Genomic DNA, 20,943 nt, shown 5'->3' with positions numbered 1-20,943 from the left:
TCTGTGAGCTTTGGGAGAAGCGGAGGACAGACTGGAGGCGTGTTCCTCCGGAGTTTTCTTTTTCCTGAGAACCCTCGCGCGCGCGCGCGCGCGCGGACAGTCATCCTTTTGGTCTGGCGACTGCGGGCGGGAGGTGGAGAGGTTCCATCCCACCCGGTGGCCAGAGGCTGGCGGCTCGGGGAGGACCTCCCCGGGAAAGGAGAAGCCGTGCCCAGGAAGTTTCCCGAAGCGGAGGCAGCGGTGCAGCCCGGGCGGCCGCCGCCGCGCCGGAGCCAAGGAACTCGCCACCCACCGACGCCGGCTCGGCTTCCTCTAGCCCGGGCGCCGCGCGCGGACCGGGCAGCCGTCTGCGCCCGCCGAGCTCCACGGTCGGTGCAACTCTTTCCTTTCGGGGATCCTAGCCGGGTGGGGGAGACGCCGCCGAGCCCCCGGGTCGGGCGGAGAGGCGAGCCCAGAGCGTTGCTTCCCGGCGCCCTGTGCCTCCTGCACCCGGGTTGGCACCACCTGCCCCAGGGCGCGCGGCGGTGCGGGCGCCTTCCAGGGCCGGGTGCGCCCTGGGAAAGTTTGAGGGCTTGGGGGAACTGATTCAAAGCCCCTCAGCCTCCCTAGGAGGGCTTCGGATTTTCCCACCAAGGAAAGCCAGCAGTTCTCCCTGGGTCTCCCTTTCCCCCCAAGCGTTTGAGAACTTTGTGGAACATCACGCCCTTGTCGCTGGATCCAAAACCTACTTGTGAAATCCTGGCCCGCAGCGGCCTTTTCTGACTCGCCTGCTGCTTCCCGCACACTTGGGGCATGCCAAGGGTAGCCAAGGGCACTGGGTGCGAGGGACTCAAGTGAGTTGGAAAACCCCCAGAGCAGCTAGTTTGGAAACCTGCCCTTGGAGGTCTGGGCGTTTTGTTCTGGCTCTCCTTTAAAGGGCACTTGTTGCCTTTCACGTGCCGAAAACAAGGGCTGATCCTAGATAATCAGCCTCTGTTTACACCATCCTAATGGCGTTCGGGATAGACTTGGCAGCGGAGGGGGTGGGCTGGGAGGCATAGTAAAGTCAGGCGTTGTCAGTTAAGGAGAGTTAGTAATTTCTTACCAGCCAGGAAAACCCAGCCCCCAAAAAACCCCTTATCTAAAAGTTCCTAGGTTGTTTTTTGTTTTTTGTTTTTTTTTCTCCTCTTGTTGATATTTATGGCTCCCCACCCCCTCACTCCCTCTGTTTTGTGTTAACTAATTGAGAAACACCTTGGCAATCATTCCATGTGAATTACCTGCTCTAAACTCATGCCATTTTGGTAAGGTTGGAATTTCCAAATTACTAATTACAGGTGAACTTTGATCCTGAGAGTCTGACTTGCGTAGTGGTTGTAGTGAAAGGATTCAGTCTTCTTGTTTAATAAGAGCTTTTGAACTCCAGCAAATCCTTAGACCCCTACCAAATGTGAAGAATGCTAAATCTATCCACCATGTCCTTCAGGTCTGAACCCCGAGATGCTTCACTAGAGCTGTGACTGATTATGATGGATGATCTGAAGCACAGTGTGATTTAGATCCATGGAAATGAGCCACAGACTCATCCTTGGAGGAACGTGCAATTGAGAGGGTTCTCTCCTTTGCTTTTGCATTTTTCACCCAATGGTGATAGGGCAGCCACATGCCTTTGGCAAGTATCCCTTAGCCCTGCAGCTCCATATGTGTAGAGAGCTGAGAGAGATGTCCTCAGAATGAGTTCCAACAGTGTCACTGTTGGAGGAGGAAGGAAGGTGGTTTTAATGGTAGCTGGCTCCCACTTTGATAAGAACCCACAACTCATCTCCTCATCGCCTGTGGTAATCAGCTGACCAAGCAAACCAAAGTGCTGATGTCCAGACACTAGAGGTACTCTTGTGAGTGGTATAAGCCCATCATAGCCAGGTCAGTTCACAAAGTATCCTCCTAGCAGACTCTGATGAGCTGAGCCATTTCACTTCTGGGAAAGGCCTTCTCGCTCTGTTTTTAAGAAAACTTTTCCTGTAGATTCCTTCCCATTGGGACACTGGGAGGTTTTAGTCATTAAACAACGAAGATGCTGAAGGATTTCTTTTTTTCCCCGTCTCTGATCTGAAGGGGAGGAAGACAGCATGCTATGTTCTTAAAGTCCTGGTCTCCACTGCGGAATGGAACTAGCAGCAGCATTTCTACCAATATTTGGTCAGATACTCCAAAGTGTAAGAAGCAGGGGAAAACTGCGAAGTACTTATAATTAAGTCTAGGCAGAACTGCATGCCCCTAGCTTAGAAAAATTGATATTTTTACTATTTAATCAGACTGAGTTGAGTCCTTTGAGCAAAGTAAAGTGCCCTGCCACTTCTTGGCCACAAAAACATGTCAACTTCTTCAAGGCTCAGTTTCCTCATGATATTGTTCTTGCCTACCTAGGCTTGTAAAGCTCAAATCACATAACAAAGACATATATAATACATTACTACTCTATGTAAAATATTGTTAATTCACATTCCTGTGGAAAATTTTGGGGAAGACAAAAGTATATAGTATTTGCAATGTATATTTACTTTAGACCCTCTATACAACTTAATTAATCTTACTTTATCCCTATATTGACTAAGCCCTAAGCTTTATTGATAACTGAAACTGTCAAAGTTCCTAAAAGTGGTTCATATCAACCATGAATATGCTCAAAAGGATACAGTTCTTAACTTAAACTGGGACCTGGCTGTATTCATCATATACACACATCACCTAACAAATGAGCTTATGACTTTCATTTAAAGATTCACGAAAAACTCCCAGAAAAGAAAACCTATAAAATATTAAAATGGGAAGAGTCATTTTTTTTTACCTTTGACTGCTGTGTCACCACCAGCCTCCCTCATTTTCCCAACAACTTTTCTTTAAGGATTAAAGGAGAAACCTAGACTTCCTGGACAAGAAGGACCACTTGCTCTCTGCAAGTGACTCAAAACAAACAAAACAACAATGGAAATGGTCTTTTGAAAATATCTAACCACCTTCCAGAGTCTATTGCTTCTTCCAAACTCTGGAAACACTGTGAAAACATTTTAGGTGCTAGGAAGTTGCAAGAATGAGAGAGTATGGTCTAGTGGTTCAGAGCCCAGCTTCAAAGTCAGACTCACCTGCCTTCGAATCATAGCGGCGCCCCACCACTTGTGGCCTTGACAAGGGACTTGACCTTCCTGAGCCTGTTTCCGAGGGTTGTCATGGAACCATGTATCTGCTTCACAGGGTGACTGTATGGATTGCACCACGTCATGTACAGCTCTAAATGATGTTGAAAAGAGAGCATGGGCTGGCTATTCCCTAGAAAATCAAGTAATGTTCCTGCCCTGGGAGAGCCCATTGCTCCAGTTTTCTCATTGGCAGATATCCTGATAGTAATTTCTGACAAATGGAAAAGCAAAAAAACTCCTGTCAGAAGATGTAGGTTGTCCACATGAATCACCCAGGGTTTCAATACAATAAATATTTTGTCTTTATCCACAATATCACTTTTAATTGACTAAGACTGTTAAATGTTTTGGTGGTGTTAACCAGAGTTCTGATTTTAAATGAACGTTTTATAGCACTATTTTTTGGTGTCGTTTTTGGCCACAGCATGCAGTGGCTTGAGGTGGGATCTCAGTTCCCAGACTAGGGATTGAACCCAGGACACAGTGGTGAAAGCACTGAGCCCCAACCACTAACTAGACCACCAGGGAACTCCCAATTACACTTTAAATGGCTATCTGTGCTGCAGTTATTCCCATGGCCATTACTTTCCATGTGTCAAACGGTACACATGTTGGAATATTGAATTGTTAGTTACAGAATTTGGTGATTTTTATGCCTTAATACTGTATAACTTTCCCTCAGTATATAACATCTCTTCTCTTACATTAATAAATAAAATATTTTGTCTCAAATCTTAAAGATGTTTTGTAATTTAGGCTTCCAGCCTAGATGGAATGGGGAGAAAAAAGTAACTTTCATCTACTACTTGAAGCAGAACTGACATACCTTCAATCACTTTAGTATAATCGAAATGTAAGTAGAACTATAAATGGGGATGAGAGAAACAGAGACAGAGACATAACTTACCCTAATAGAGTTTTGATCTTTTCTGATTTTTATTCTGCCATGGGGTAACCTGACACAGATATATTTTATCTAATTACCAAATATACTCTACTTTTCTTTTGACTGTACCCATAGCATGCAGAAGTTCCTGGACCAGGGATTGAACCTGCACCACAGCTGTAAACAGAGTCATAGCAGTGACAACACCAGATCCTTAACCCGCTGAGCCACCAGGGAACTCCTACATCCTGTTCTTTAACTGCAGCAATAATTATCATTGACTACTATCTTATTGGGAGCTGGATTTTGTAACCAAAATTATTTTTTCTCCTTTCTTTTTTCCAGGTGGGGGAAAAAAAAAAAAAAGAGGGTGTAAACGTGACAGAATAAGACATTTCCTCAGATTTGCATCAAGATGGAAACCTTCTGCTTCAGGGTGTCCTTTTGGGTGGCCCTGTTGGGATGCGTAATCAGTGATAACCCTGAGAGCCACAGCACAAATCTGAGCACTCACGTGGACGATTTCACCACATTTCGTGGGACAGAATTCAGTTTGGTGGTTACCACTCATCGACCCACGAATCTGGCCCTCCCCATCAATGGCTCCATGCACAACTACTGCCCACAGCAGACCAAGATTACTTCAGCTTTCAAATACATTAACACTGTGATATCGTGTACTATTTTCATCGTGGGAATGGTGGGGAATGCAACACTGCTCAGGATCATTTACCAGAACAAGTGCATGAGGAACGGCCCCAACGCGCTGATAGCCAGCCTTGCCCTTGGAGACCTCATCTATGTGGTCATTGATCTCCCTATCAATGTATTTAAGGTAGGAAGTAACCACAAATGCATGTGCAGGTTTGAACATATGCTCTGATTCCTCAGGTAGGAGAGTCACTGCAGACTTTCTGACCTTTGGAATTTTAGTCTGTTTTTTTCTTTTACTGAGAGCAATTTCTGCTATCTTCAGACTGGAGGACACAACAGTTTTCTTATTTGTGAAAGTTGACACTGATTTCCTAACTTAATTGTTAACATAGTGTTTCCGGGATGACTCTTCAAAGTCATGGTCTGTCATGCATCAGATTCTTGTGCCAGCCCTGAGCTTGCTGAGTGGACAGGTAATCTGGGGAAGATCACTGGATTTTTTTCTGAGATTCCATTTCTGGGGTGAGATCCACTGATCCCCAAATGTATTTAAGATAAATTTATCATCAGTGTCAGTTACCTTTTCAGCGTGATGCTTTTCAGAGGCCAGATATCCACAGCATAGCTTGACATGAGAAGGGCTGATTTTATTCTGACTTCAGTCTGAATGACTGAAGTCAATGGTCATGCTGACTTTCCGCAGCTTTCTGGGCAACTTAAAGATAATGGGGGGCACATGATAGCAGGCCAGTGGTGACCTTGCTGAGCACTGTTCCATAAACTACAGGCATCCGTTTGCTGTTGCCCCCTTCCTTGCTTCAGCTTACAGTTATGGGGTGGCCACTGTGTGTCTTCCACAGAGCTGAGCAGTAAGAACCCAAAGACAATCGGACCAAATTAGTGCCTGAAAGGAAGAGGATGAAAATATCAGCATCGCTTGTGTGATCACCTTGCTCTAGGTTCTACCTAGTACCAAAATAACTAAAACCAAAGGGAATCAGATAGTCCATATTTGGTCTATTGGTCGTGAGGGAGAAATTGTTGCAAGAATTCAAATGAACTAAAATGCAAATGAAAGTCCATGGTCTGTGCCAGATGTTGTGGAATCTCTTTATTCCTAGCCCAAGGAAAGCATGCTCCTCAGCCTTTTTTTTTTTTCTTTTATATGTTATCCATAGAAACAAAACTATTCAGAGCAATAGGACTCTGAAATATGACTTTAAATGGGAAGTTTTGTCAGTTGAAGACAGGATTAGTTTTAAGTGAAATAATAGCCTCTCCGTTCCAAGTAGATGCACTTAAACTGTGGTGAAATTATACTAGCCCACCAGAAAAATCAGTGGTCTGACAATAAAGGTGAGAACAATGATCAGAATTTTGAACATTACAAGGAAAAATCACCTCAAGATTACTCCCATACACTGCAAAATTGGGGAAATTAGATAACGAAAAAAAAATTTTAAAGCACGTAACCATCTCTTTCCATGGGATAGTACCAACACATGTGTTTTCTCTTTAAACTTAAAGCAGGATTTCAGAACCAAATTCTGAGGCAAAAGCTGAAAATGTGTAATGAATTTCAAATGTTTAGCCTACGCTACAGCACTTTTTTTTTTCTTTTCCAACGTTTTTGAATCTCTCTGTGAAATATCGCATGTGCTCATCATGACTTCCTCAGGCCAGCTCTCTTTAATTAGAGATTTGAAAATGTTGACATGACTCATTCACAGGCACTGTGTGGAGTATTAAACATTGATTCTTCATACTTATACAACAAGTTAACCAATCCATGATGGCTCAGGAGAATAACATAACTGTCTCTGATTATTAGTTCCCATTTGACCATGTGCAAAGCAGCTTCTTGGCACATCAGTATCTGCTGGGAAGAAGACTCGCTCATCTCTTTGAGGTGCTACCTGCCATTCACCAGATGAAAGTTCATTTCTATTTCATAGCAACATTTTAAGTCAGATCACCTGGAACACCTCCAAGTTTGGTGAAAATTCAAATAAAACTTTGTTTTGCATTCACGTAGCAATGGACAAAAATCCACACATCCTTATTTGACCTCATCCTTCCCTCTTGGGAATCCAGTACTTTATATATCTTACAAAGTATACCTTACATACCTTAAAAAATGTGGAAAGTTTGACATGTTTTTTTCATTGTGGGAGTACATCTATGTATAATTCCTGTTTTTCTAAAACACATGTAATGAGTGATTTCACCGACATTAATTTTAGAAGGTAAACCTTTGGGGTTAAAAAACAAACAAACAAACAAAAAACCATACTCTTTAGTCATTGCACTCTTCTTCCAGAGGAAAAGAGAAAAGCAGTGGATTAAGTGAAAAAGCCTCACAACATCTGGGGGTTATTTCTTCTTTCTAGTCCTCTTCTCTAGATTAGGAGACCTCCTGTTTTTCTTACTTTTACCCAGGAGAGTCTAGAGATATCCTTCCAAGCAATGTGAGCTCTAGGTCCCCAGACCTTTTTTCCACAGCTACCTCCTGCTGTAAGAGTCTGATGCTTTGGAATCTCAGATATCAGACCTGTAGGTGCCTCTGACCATACCAAGCTATCTCTGTATTGCAGGGCAAAGTAATAGCTGTCCATCTCACATTACCATTATGTTTAGGTACCTGTGAAAAATGCATAGACTTGGGGAACATTCTGTTAAAGGGATACACGAAGCTTCTTTATCCCCCCTACATTAGAACTAGGTTGGAAAAAGAATGGTTGAAAGGATCTGTTATGTTCTTCCAAGAAAGATGAGTTTTCAAACCACAAAGGTCACTGTGTTTAACAGTTCTATCAATTGCTTTTAGACTCAATTCTAAAGGTGTCTCCAGAAAATGTTGCCTTGATTTGTGTCAGAGTCAGAGTAAGTAAAAGTAGACAGTGTGAAGATTGGGTCTTGGGGCAAGCTAGACTTGCTGATTAAACTGTAGTAATGTTAGCAAGAAGGAGAGAGCATGATGAAGTGATCTTTCTATCCACATTTCATTCCCTTTCTCTCACGTTGAAAGAGGTTGTGCTGAAACGGTTTCCTACATCTACATGATATAAAATGCAACTGAAAAGCAATGGAGCAAGTATTGGAAGGCTGTGCTATTTCTGTTCTGTCATTTTCCATGCTGCTCGTGCTGGGGAGCTTTGCATGACCTGTGGGCATGGAAGAGCGGTTCACTACACATCTGAATTTCCAGGTTTCCTAGTTGATCATCTGTAGCTTCAGAATTTCTTCCTGCAGCCTGTACTGGACTTTGCTTGTGCTCATTGAGTGATACTCTGCTCAAAAACACCCAGGAGCCCATTATTTTTTCTTTTTTTTTCCCATTTCTTAAAGTTCTATTGCAGCTTAATTGATTTACAGTGTTGTGATAATTTCTGTTTTACAGCAAAGTGATTCAGTTATACATATATACATATATATTATTTTTCAGATTATTTGCCCTTATAGGTTACTACAGAATATTGAGTAGGGTTCCCTATGCTCTATAGCAGGTCCCTGTTGACCATCTATCTCATATACAATAGTGCAAATATGCCAGTCCCAAACCTCCCAACCATTCCCCACCACCTTTCTCCTTTGGTAACCATAAGTTGTTTTCTATATATGTGAGGCTGTTTGTTTTGTAAATAACAGAACATTTGTATCATTTTTTAGAACTACACATATAAGTGATATCATATGATGTGTATCTTTGACTTATTTCACTTAATATGATAATCTCTAGGTCCATCCATGTTGTTGCAAATGACATTATTTCGTTCTTTTTATGGCAGAGTGATATTCCATTATATACATGTACCACATGTTCTTAATCCATCCATCTCTCAATGGACATTTTATGTTGCTTCCATGTCTTGGCTACTGTAAATAGTGCTGCAGTGAACATTGAGGTGCACTTATCTTTTCAAATTATGGTTTTCTCTTGATATATGCTCAGGAGTGGGATTGTTGGATCATATGGTAGTTCTATTTTTAGTTTTCTAAGGAACTTTCATACTATTTTCCACAGTGGTTGTACCAATTTACATCCCACCAACAGTATAGGAGATTCTCCTTTTTCCAGGAGCTCATACTTGTTATCAGTTCCCCACAAGCATGTGCAGCTCTTGTCCAAATGTCATCACCACCCTTAAGTAACATTCTCGCCCTAAATGACATTCTCAGAGAGGTTGGATACAGTCGCCAAATTGCTGCTACTGAAGCATTTACAGACCCTAAATTTAAAAATGAGTTAGGTTTGGAGTTATATATACTGCATAGAGAAGAGACAAACCAAAAAGTGGAGAGAAATTGCCCTAGCCCTTGTGCGCGTGCACACACAAACGCACACGCACACACACTCACTCTATGTGGTGACAATCTAAGACTATCAGATAGTCTGAGATAATAAAATGTAAAACAGAAAGAACCAAAGAAAGTAAATGAATGCCAGTTACCTTCTTGGTTTTCTAATGGCAATGTTAAAAAAAAAAACAAAAACAAAAACAAAAAAAACAACTCCATCATCATGTTTATCAAAGGATTACTCTTAATTTTATATTGTGCAAAAAACATAATATCATTCAAGAGAAGACTGACAAAACAGGAGAGAGGAAGGGAAAGGAGTTAGTAGACCCTTTCAAATATTCACACTTGTAACCTAAACTGATGATGGATTCAATTTGTCAAGAAATTACAGTATCCAATATCCTGAATTTTCAAGGAATGCAAAAACTTAGCCAAGTACATTCATCTGTATATCAAATATTTACATTCATTACAATTAAAGCATTGTAACTGTGTTTAGAATCCAAAAATACCCCCCTCCAAGGACTAAATGCCAATAGAGACTAGAAGGATAGAATTTAATAATGATATCCTTTAATGATGCATTTATGCCATAGACCATTGTCTTTAGGGAAATGAGTTTTAATTTTGAATAAAGTGAAAACCCTAAAAGTGATATTGGTGTATCAGTGGGCCAAAGCTTGGTATCATGTGCTTTCAGGATAAGTCACATAGATATGCACGCGGATATGCCCATAAACCACTGCACCTCAGCCTCCCAAGCAGAAACAGGAGTGTGGGGAAATATCTGTAGGTGAAAGTAGAGTGGAGAGGATTAAAATGGCAGCCATGGAAAGCAGAAAGAAGTTGGGTCCAATGACCTGGTGTAGAAATCTCGGTACAGCAGGGAGCTGGAACCAGTGATGTCCTATATAACACCCTAGGTAAATAATGTCTCCACTTAGCATGTGGGGTAAAGCAAATCTGTGAGAATAAGCTAAGTAGCCAGTGGTCCATGCAGTAACAGATTGTTGACTACTAATTTGGTCCACTCTAAGCAACCACTTATTCCTGAGGACAACAAAGAAAAATAAACAAATACAATTTCTGTATAAAATTACCCAAAATATTTTGCAATGAAAAGCCAAGATTCCCAATATGTTATTCTGGCAGAGGATCTGAGCAATGTGGAAACCAGAGACATTTACACAGAGCCAGTTTATCTCCATATTCATACCGCCTTTGAAATCTTGGGCAACTGGGATCCATCCAATTGGGGCAGCCATACAAAAGTTGTTTCTTGACACATCAAATCACCAAGGCAATGTCTATCTCAAAAACAAATTGCCATGACATATAAATGGTATGCCTCAAACATAGTAGCTCTTCAATAAATGCTTTTTGGTATGATTTGATTTGATTAGGATAATCCCTATTCAAATTAACTTCTGAGACTTTCAAATTAAAATATTGATGATGGGGAGTTCCCTTGTGGCTCAGCAGATTAAGGATCTAGCTGCATCTGGGGGTCACTGCTGTGGTGTGGGTTCTATCCCTGGCCCAGGAACTTCCACATGCCTTGGGTGCATCCAAAAATAAAAATAAAATAAAATAAAACATTGATGAAAATGGCGATGATTTGTCAGAGGGATTCTTTATTTATGGACAAGGCACAGGATATTGTTTTCCCTTAAACTGATCAAATCACCTACTTCTACACATGTGATAATAATCTTTTCCTTTTACTCATCATTAAGCAAATAAAAACAGGCCTTACTCATGTATTCCAGTAATAGTGCTATAATTGTAACATTAGGTATAAAAACTGTACTCCCTACATTTTTTTTGGCTGAACCCATAGAATGCAGAAGTTCCTGGGCCAGGGATGGAACCTAAGCCACAGTAGTGACAACGCCAAGTCCTTAACTACTAGGCCACCAGGGGACTCCCTATATTCCCTAAATTTCAAGAGAGAAAACATGTCCCTTCACCAACTCTGTCCCTTGTTGGTAGATTGTACTCCAGCTAATCGTGTCCTGTTAGACAGCTCTGACCCTGCCTCATCTCCTTACCCTCCGTCTCCTTGCTTTTCATCCATTTCTCTTTACTCCAGCTAAGCCAGAGTGCCAACATGATCCTTCTCCCTGAAACATTGTCCCTCATGCCTCCTCTGGTTTACTCCACTTTATTCTTCTAGTCTCAGCTTGAGCGTCTCTTTGCCTGGCAAGTATCCATGACCTAGACTGGGTTAGTGCCTTTCTCACATGCTTCCACAACACCATCTATTAACCCTGTGAGATCCTCTAACACACGCTCTATGCTATCAGCCAATGCACTTGCCTGTCCACCCCACGAGACTGCAAGTCCCCTAAGGCATGCTGCCATCCTTCTCATTTATCATTCTCTCTCCACGTCCAGCACTGTGCCCAGCTTTAAAAATATTTGATGAATGAGTAAAGTAAGAAAATGTTCTATATTTGCCTCTATAAGAATGTTTTTCTCCCATGCAATTCCAGATCAAAAGGCAGACTTGCTTCTTGAATTTATCGAATTTCTACTTTTTTTCCTGCAAACAAGGAATGTCTCAAGGTCCATAAATCTGAGAGAAGTGTAAGCAATATAGAGTGACACATAACAGCAGGATGGTTTTCTCCTTTTCCTTTTGTCTTTAGAATTCAAGATTCTTCTTCTATGGTTCCGGCATTATATTGTTTAATTTCCTGTCTGTGGTACATCTAACTAATGGAAGAATCTCCTTCAAGATTTCTGTGCAAAATGCATTCTTTGAGCATGGTTGTAATTGTGGTTTGGGTCAAAATATTAAACTGACAAATAATTAGGAGTATCAGAATGAACACTCATATCACAAAAGATCTTATTTGCTCTTTAGAGAACAGGAAATAGGTTGATTTTCTGGCACTGCTAAGACACAAGCACATTGCAAAAGTTCATTATGCTAACCAGCTGACTTAAGGATATATGTACATATAAAATGACAGAGTGATACATTTATTACCCAATTTTCTGTTTGTTATAAGGAAGTTGCTGTCTGCAAAGGCTTCAGAACCCTCTCCAATTCTGCCTCCCCTTCTGACTTTTCGTTTCCTGTGTCTGGGAACCTCATTGCTCTCTCTCATGGTCCTGTTCAGTAATTATTCTCATGTGCGGTTACTCGGCTAACCCTCAGCATTTGGCTCACAGCGCAGTTATTCCCATTTCAGTGACGGGACTGCAGGATCGTTCCCGTGGCTAAGGAGGGAGGGGCCCATTCTCATTAGGAAGGTGTTAAGATGTATAAAGCATCATGGCTGTTGATAGCCCTCCATCAGACAGGTCAGAGCCTTGAAGAGTGTGCTGTTTTCTAAACTTAAATAGTGAAACAAAAATGTTTTACTTTTGAGAAAAGAACTTTCACATATACTGTGTGTGCGTGCATGCGTCTGTGTGTGTGTGTGTGTGTGTAATGTTGCACCAATCCCAGCGTTCTGAGCAGTAAGAGCAGATGTTCTTCTGGCTCTTTTATTCTGAAATACTTCCATACTGTCTTTATCTTATGAGTTGCTAGCATCTGAGTGTTGTTTCTTTATTATCATCAAAGTTTATATTGTTCATATAAAGTGTGTGTGTACTGAAATGAAAGAGGATGGGCCATGAAATTTACTGTCTCTGAAGTTGATTCAAAGACTAGAGCGGTTAAATAAGGAAGGTTCTAAGAAATCTTGTCAATATAAATTTGCTCTACAGCCAGAAATTCTACAGCTGCTTTCTGGATCTCCCCTGTTCTCCTGGGAGCTAGAATTATTGCTTTCTATAGCTACAATTTTATTTTTAACTAGGTCTAGTCTTTCTTGGAAAAACTTTACTACATTACAAAGTTAACCATAATAAAACTAAACATAAGTATCATTCAGTGTTAAGATTTGGTAGCTTTATTTTAAATGTGAACATCAAAAATATTACAAAACTATGTCCTCTAAAATGTTTATTTAAAGTGGGAAAGTTTGGAGTTTCTGTTGTAGCTCAGCAGGTTAAGAACCCAACTAGTATCCATGAGGAATGGATTTTTATTCCTGGCCTCACTCCATGGGTTAAGGATCTGGCATTGCCTCAAGCTTAAGGTGTAGGACACAGATGTGGCTCGGATCCCACGTTGCCATGGCTGTGGCACAGGCTGGCAGCTGCAGCTCCAATTCAACCCCTGGCCTGGGAACTTCCACAGGTTACAGGTGCAGCCCTAAAAAGGAAAAAAAAAGGGGGGGGGGGGGTAAATAAATCGGGAAGGTTTGAAGTCCCCATTGTTCCTGAACTCAAGCAGAAAAAATTAAGTGTGCCCTCAGATTTAATATTCTTTCTTTAGATCTGCAAATTTAGAGGTCAGTTTAAAAAAAAATTTTTTTTTTTTTGAGTTCTCGTCGTGGCGCAGTGGTTAACGAATCCAACTAGGAACCATGAGGTTGCAGGTTCGATCCCTGGCCTCACTCAGTGGGTTAAGGATCCAGCGTTGCCGTGAGCTGTGGTGTAGGTTGCAGACGCAGCTTGGATCCCTCGTTGGGGTGGCTCTGGCGTAGGCCGGTGGCTACAGCTCCGATTAAACCCCTAGCCTGGGAACCTCCATATGCCGCAGGAGCAGCCCTAGAACAGGCAAAACGACCAAAAAAAAAAAATTATTGCACCCCCAGCATATGAAAGTTCCTGGGCCAGGGACTGAACCCATGCCACAGAAGTGACCCCAGCAGCTGCAGTGACAATGTTGGGTCTTTAACCCACTGCATCACAAGTCACAAAATGACTCCTAGAGGTCATTTTTATCATTTAAACTTTCCTAAGAGTTTTACTGACATTGTTTGCCATCATGACATACTTGGAGACTAGCATAAATAACAGAAGCTACTCAAATCATGCTTATCCTTATCATAACACCTATCCTAAACATGGGAGTCCTATTATCTTAGATCGAATTTTATACTAGAATAAAATAAAAATACTAAGTGATGGGAGTTCTCATCGTGGCTTGGCAGAAACGAATCCGACTAGGAACCATGAGGTTTCAGGTTCAATCCCTGGCCCCGCACAGTGGGTTAAGGATCCAGCATTGCCATGAGCTGTAGTGTAGGTCATAGATGCAGCTTGAATCCCGCGTTGCTATAGCTCTGGCGTAGGCCGGCAGCTACAGCTCTGATTAGACCCCCAGCTTGGGAACTTCCGTATGCCGCAGATGCGGCCCTAAAAGGACAAAAGACAAAAAACAACTAAGTGATGGACACCTTGGTTGGGCATTTGGTTACTTGGTTACATCAGGTCTCTCTTTTCTAAATGTTCTTCATTGATTCATTCATAACTATTTATTGAGCTCCACCTATATACCATTTCTTGGGGAAATAGCAGTGAACCAAAACAACATCCTTGTCCTCATGGAGTTTACATTCTAGTTCAAGAAGAAGATAAGTAAGTTAATAAGTAAATATATAGTTTGTGAGATAACTGCCAAGGAGAAAAGTAAAACAGGAAAGAGGAATAAAGAAAGGGACAGAAGTATTCATCCTAGATTGACTGAAGAAGACCTCATTACAAGGTGACTTGAATAAAAACTAAAACTTAAAAGGAAGAAACCATGACATTATCTAAAGTAAGAGCATCCAGCCAGAGAAAACGGCAAGTGCAAAGGCCTTGAGGCAGGAACATGCCTGGAGGGTAAAGAAACAGCAAGGAGGCTGTGGTGGTTGAGTGGAAGGGGGAGCACAGTAACTGATGAGGTCACAGGGATACTGGGGTACCGTAGGCAATGGGGAGACACAGATAACATGGGGCCTCATACAGTGACCATATAATTTATTGTCCAAAACAAGATGCTTTGAGAGTGAAAGGAGACACTATCAATAATTGCATCAATAGACCTAAACCAAGACTGTCCTAGAAAAAAATAGATTGCATGATCATCCTACATAGACACCTTTATAAAGCCTTGAGCCTTTTTCTCTGAGTGAGATAGGAAGCTCTTAGAAGGTTATGAGCAGATGAGTGACATGATCTGGTTTACATTTTAACAAGAACATGGTGGCTACTGTGCAGAGAAACAGTTCCTAAATCGATGAAGGAAAATATGCAGTCTTAAAATATATTAAGTATACACCAATTTATAGCATGAAAACACGACAACCTAAAGTTTAATTCACGTTTTCTCTGTGCCAAGCTAACTCATTTGATGTCCACAGTAAATGTATTCTGCAGAACTGTGGCCTGAAAATGAAGAAACAGAGGTACAGCACTTAAGGAATGTCCTCAAGGTTACACTGCTAGCAAGTAGCAGAGCCAGGATTTGGATCCAGTCTGATCTCTGACGCCATGTTGTCAGCTGGGCTTCTCTTCCATAGACATCATAAGGCAAACTCGATAGTCATCCAGATGCCTTCCCTAGTACAGAAATATATTTTCTACAGAAATATATTTTCATAGACTGTATTCAAAGATAAAGTCATCCCCTTTTCCCTCTTGTATTAAATCCAATACTTCTTTAGTTGCTTATTTAAGGAAGAAGTAACATACTCTAAGGAAAGATGTGTACAGAACAGTGATTGCTCTCCAGAATAACATGTGAATTATAAGTCTCACAGAGCACATTGGCACATCTGGTAAACGGATTTTTGTATTCTATACTCGTTGTCATGTTGGTGAAATCAACTGATGGAAGGGAGCCAGAAATTTTTAAAAAATAAACTGAAAAGAAAGGTTAAGCTCTTTAATGGACTGATTGCCTAGACACATATATCTGCTCATCTGCTCAGAGGAACACTATTTGCCAAACTGTTGTCTCATTTAGTTATCACTGGGAAATATGGACATGAGACAGAAAACTGAGTATCTATGGGTAGCCCTTGGTTTCATTTAGGATACAAACATCTAATTTTATTGATAGTTCTAGACTTTCCTCCTTAGGAGTTTACTAGTTGCAAAGGAAATAGTGGAAGCATAGCGGATGAAATTTGGGGATATTTCTCAAATGATATCTAAAAAGAAGCTAGAAATAAAATACCTAGGAATAAACCTAACCATGGAGGTAAAAGACCTATATTCTACAAACTATAAAACATTGATGAAGGAAAAGATGATACAAAGAAATGGAAAGACACCCAATGCTCTTGTATTGGAAGAATTAATATTATTATTATTAATTTAGACTACCTAAAGCAATCTACAGATTTAATGCAAAATTTATCAAAACATCCATGACATTTTTCACAGAACTAGAATTCTAAGTAATTCTAAAATTTATATGGAACAACAAAAAATTCTGAATTGCCAAAGAAGTCTTAGAAAAAAGAACAAAGCTGGAGGTAATCATCCTCCCTGACTGCAGACTATACTACAAAGCTACAGTAATCAAAACAGTATGGTACTAACACAAAAACAAACATATACATCAATGGAACAAAATAGAGAGCCCAGAAATAGACCCACACAGCTATGGTCAATTAATCTTCAACAAGGAGGCAAGAATACACAATGGAGAAAAGAAGTCTTTTCAATAAGTGGTGCTGGGAAAACTGGACAGCTACATGATAAAATAATGGGATCAGAACACTTTCTCACACCATATACAAAAATAAACTCAAAATGGATTAAAAACCTAAATGTAAGACATGAAACCCCAAAAATCCTAAAAGAGAACATAGGCAGGACACTCTTTGACATAATTCATAGCAATACATTTTTAGATCTGTCTCCTAAGGCAAAAATAAATAAGTGAGACCTAATTAAACTTAAAAGCTTTTTACAGCAAAGGAAGCCATCAACAAAAAGAAAAGACAACCTATGGAATGGGATAAAATGTTTGCAAATGATATGATCAACAAAAGGTTAATATCCAAAAATACATAAACAGCTCATACAACTCAATATCAAAAAACTCCAAATAACCCAATCAAAAATGGGCAGAAGACCTGAATAGGCATGTTTGCAAAGAAGACATATAGATGGCCAACAGGAACATGAAAAGATACTCAACATCGTTAATCATTAGAGAAATGCAAATCAAAACAGTGAGATATCCCCTCACACATGTCAGAATGGCCGTCCCCAAAAAGTCTACCAAAAACAAGTGTTGGCAAAGATGTGCAGAAAAGGGAACCCTTGTACACTGTTGTTGAGAATGTAAATCGGTGCAGCCCACTATGGAAAATAGTATAGAGGTTCCTCAAAAAAACTAAAAATAGAACTACCATATGATCCACTGCTGGGTATAGAACTAGAAAAAGTGAAAGTACCCATTTGAAAAGATCCATGCACCCAACATTCATAGCAATACTATTCATAATGGCCAACATATGGAATCAGATAAATGGATAGAGAAGATGGTACACACACACACACACACACACACACACACACACACACACACACACATACACACACAGAATATTACTCAACCATAAACAAAGAATGAGCTTCTGCCATTTGAAACAACATGGCTGGAGCTACAGAGTATGCTGCTTTGCAAAGTCAGACAAAGAGAGGCAAAGGCTGTATGATATCATTTATTTGTGGGCTCCAAAAAGTAAAACAAATAAATGTATATAGCAAAATAGAAACAGGCTTACAACATAGAGAACAAACTAGTCATTACCAGTGAAGAAAAGGAAGGGGGGAGGGGCAAAATAAGGTATGGAATTAAGAGATGCAAATTACTATGTGAAAAACAGACAAACAACAAGGATATATTGTAAAGCACAGGGAATTATAGCCATTATTTTGTAATAACTTTGAATGGAATATAATCTATAAAAATACTGAATCACTATGCTGTATAGCTAAACCTAACATAATATTGTAAGTCGATTATGTTTCAATAAAATAAAATAAGCTAGAAATCCTCAATTTAAAAATTTACATATGAAATTTAATGAAATGGTTTCATTAAATCTGAAGCTATTTGAGTAAGGATATTTATTAATATCCCTAATTTTAAAAGCAACTGGTAAAGCAAATAATATTGAACATGCTCAAATATCCAAAAACCATTCCTTTCAAAATAAATAAAGTAATGGGCACACAATCTTTTTGCCAAATATTGAAAAATATACTGTGCACCATCATAATATAATGATGTCTTATGTCAGATAAAGCAATTCTGTAGAAAGTCTGTACCACTGTAAACTTTTAGCTTAGTTTCACAAAACAAAAATGTCTAGAATACTCGAGTCTCTTTTTTCAAATGGTGACATGTATGTCACAAATGCTATGTTTCTCTGCCTATTTCCTTTGTTTCCACAAATTTGATGTTCTTATAGAAGCTAAACCTATGAAAATTTGCATTGTTGTACATCACTTAAGAGCCATAATACTTTATAAATTTTTCCAACATTTTATCGAAGTATTATATACATGCAGAAAAAATGTACATAAGTGTCAGTTCTGTGAATTGTCACCAAATGAACACATTGTGTCAGCAGGATCTGGAATCAGAACATGATCTGTACCCCAAGTCCCTCAGTCACTGACGACCTAGGCGACCATCTTCTTGACTTCTAACAGCATGAATTTGTCTATTTTTGTGTTTTACATAAACGGAATCAAATGATATGTAATCTTTTTTTTTTTTTTTTTGTCTTTTTAGGGCCACACCCATGGCATATGGAAGTTCCCAGGTTAGGGGTCCAATCGGAGCTACAGCTACCAGCCTATACCAACGCAAGATCTGAGCTACATCTGAGACCTACACCACAGCTCAAAGCAACACCAGATCCTTAACCCACTGAATGAGGCCGGGGATTGAATCCGCATCCTCATGGGTACTAGTCGGGTTCGTTCCAGCTGTGCCACAATGGGAAGTCCATGTTGTATCTTTTCTGCCTGGCTTCTTTGCTCGTCATAATGTTTGTGAGAGTAACCCATGCTATTGCATTGAATTGTAGCTCTTTCATTCTGAGTATGGCACAGCACTTCCCTGTCTGAATATACCACAATTTATTTGTTCATTCCACTGTAGGTAGGCATTTAAATAGTTCCCAGTTTTGATGGCGTTCTCCTGTGGTGCAGGAGGTTAAGAATCTGGCATTGTCACTGCAGCAGCTTGGGTTGTTGCTGTGATGCAGGTTTGATCTCTGGCTCAGGGACTTCCACATGCCGAGGGTGCAGCCAAAAATAAGTAAATAAATAAATAGTTTCCAATTTTGAGCTAATACTAATAGTACCTCTATAGACATTCTCATACACATCTTTTTTGTGCATATATATTGCTGAAAATATATATGTATACAGATACATGTATATACAGATATATACAGATTTACACATGTATATATAAATATAATACTAATGTTATCAACATATATACCTATATACTAAGTATATGCTTTTAATATAAATTTTGACCATAATCCTTTTATGTTTTGATCAATAATTTTGGAGAAATATACCAGGGCATGGTACAGTATTAGAAAACGGGCAGAATTTCCTAAACAGTGTTCTTCTCTAAAAGCTCTAAAGACTTGTGTGGCCTGTGTCTGAATTTTGTTCATTAATTCTTCCTTGACTTTCAAGCAAAGCTATTGTCTGCCTTCATATTGAATAATCCCCAAAATAACTCACATTGACCAAGTGTCTATAGAAAACACAAAGAAATCTAGAAATCTGCCTTTGAGTGGCTCACGTTCTATTTGAGGATACAAACATATATTCAACAAAGTTAGCCTGAATGCCAGGGGAAATTTATACTCCAGTGTTTTGTTGAAACTTTTGAGACTACTGAACACAATTGTATTGAAAAAAATCACATTTTTAATGTAAAGCACCTGTTAATATTTCCTTTAAAAAAAAACAGAAAAACTGTCATCTCTCCTTCTCCTAATATAGCATAGCTAAAGCAAAATTAATTAAATTAATCTCGAGATTGATTGATTAATATGTAGGTTTCAGCATTTTCCATTAGTGCTATTGGAAATGGTCATTTATTTTAAAATTTTAAAACACATCATGAAGCACAGATTAAAAAGCACTGATTACAGGAGTTCCCATCGTGGCATAAGAGAAACGAATCTGACTAGGAACCATGAGGTTGAGGTTCCATCCCTGGCCTCCCTTAATGCGTTAAGGATCTGGCGTTGCTGTGAGCTGTGGTGTAGGCTGAAGACCAGACTTGGCTTGGATCCTGCGTTGCTGTGGCTATGGAGTAGGCTGGCAGGTACAGCTCCAATTAGACCCCCAGCCTGAGAACCTCCATATGCTGTGGGTGCAACCCTAAAAAGACAAAAAGACAAAAAAAAAAAGGCATTGATTACAGACAGTAAATGTCATGAGAGTGTAAGTTGGATTAATGAAATTTTCCAGACAATCTCTCTGAGGTTATTTTTGTTAAATGACATATTTTGGTTATGTGACTTGCTAGGTAAAATGTGAAGATTTAGCTGTAACCTGGTCACTGCATTATTCTAAGACAAAATTGGTAAGGGAGGGTGGTTATAGAAGTGTACCAAATTGCAGCGCATAAAGACAGATTTTATAGCAAATGCTTCCTAATATCAACAACAAAATTTGGACTGCAACATCCCTAACAATAAATTTTATGTATCAAAACCACTGATTAGATTTTAAATGGAACTTACAGTGATCTTACAATGCACGTAATATACACTCCCCAGAAGGTATTCAGAACTGTGTGAGATTTGTGAGTATTGGGTTTTGCAATCTTTTGACTGTGCATTTAAACTTCGATGATATGTTGAAACTTTTCCAGCTTTTTGTTCTGAGGAAATAGTTAGCTTTGCAGTAATGGTTTTATTGATTTTAAGAAGTGACCTTAAAGTTGCCTCCAACTCCTGGGTCACCATAAAGGAGGGGAAGAAAATCCAGAGGGACGTTGTATGTATTCAGGTGATGTTCCAGGACCTAATTTTTGAGCACTGAGTTCTCACCACTTTGGCTTTTTTTTGTCTGATTCTCTGACCCAGGGGT

The 20,943-nt window shown here is 39.9% G+C and overlaps 1 protein-coding gene across 1 annotated transcript in view; it reads left to right on the top strand.

Annotated features, from left to right (window-relative positions):
- The first annotated feature begins 242 nt into the window (after positions 1–242).
- The window catches only part of EDNRA (endothelin receptor type A), a 65,127-nt gene continuing 44,426 nt past the window's right edge, over positions 243–20,943 (top strand). The window contains exons 1-2 of the mRNA XM_047798910.1: positions 243–368; positions 4,408–4,897. Of these exons, the coding sequence (XP_047654866.1) occupies positions 4,478–4,897 (420 nt within the window). The 5' untranslated portion in view covers positions 243–368; positions 4,408–4,477. The remainder of the gene's footprint in view (positions 369–4,407; positions 4,898–20,943) is intronic.

This window comes from Phacochoerus africanus, chromosome 10 (genome assembly GCF_016906955.1).
Source record: "Phacochoerus africanus isolate WHEZ1 chromosome 10, ROS_Pafr_v1, whole genome shotgun sequence".
NCBI classification, from domain to species: Eukaryota; Metazoa; Chordata; class Mammalia; order Artiodactyla; family Suidae; genus Phacochoerus; species Phacochoerus africanus.
Note: the sequence above shows the minus strand (reverse complement) of the source record. Positions and strands in the feature narration are given on the sequence as shown.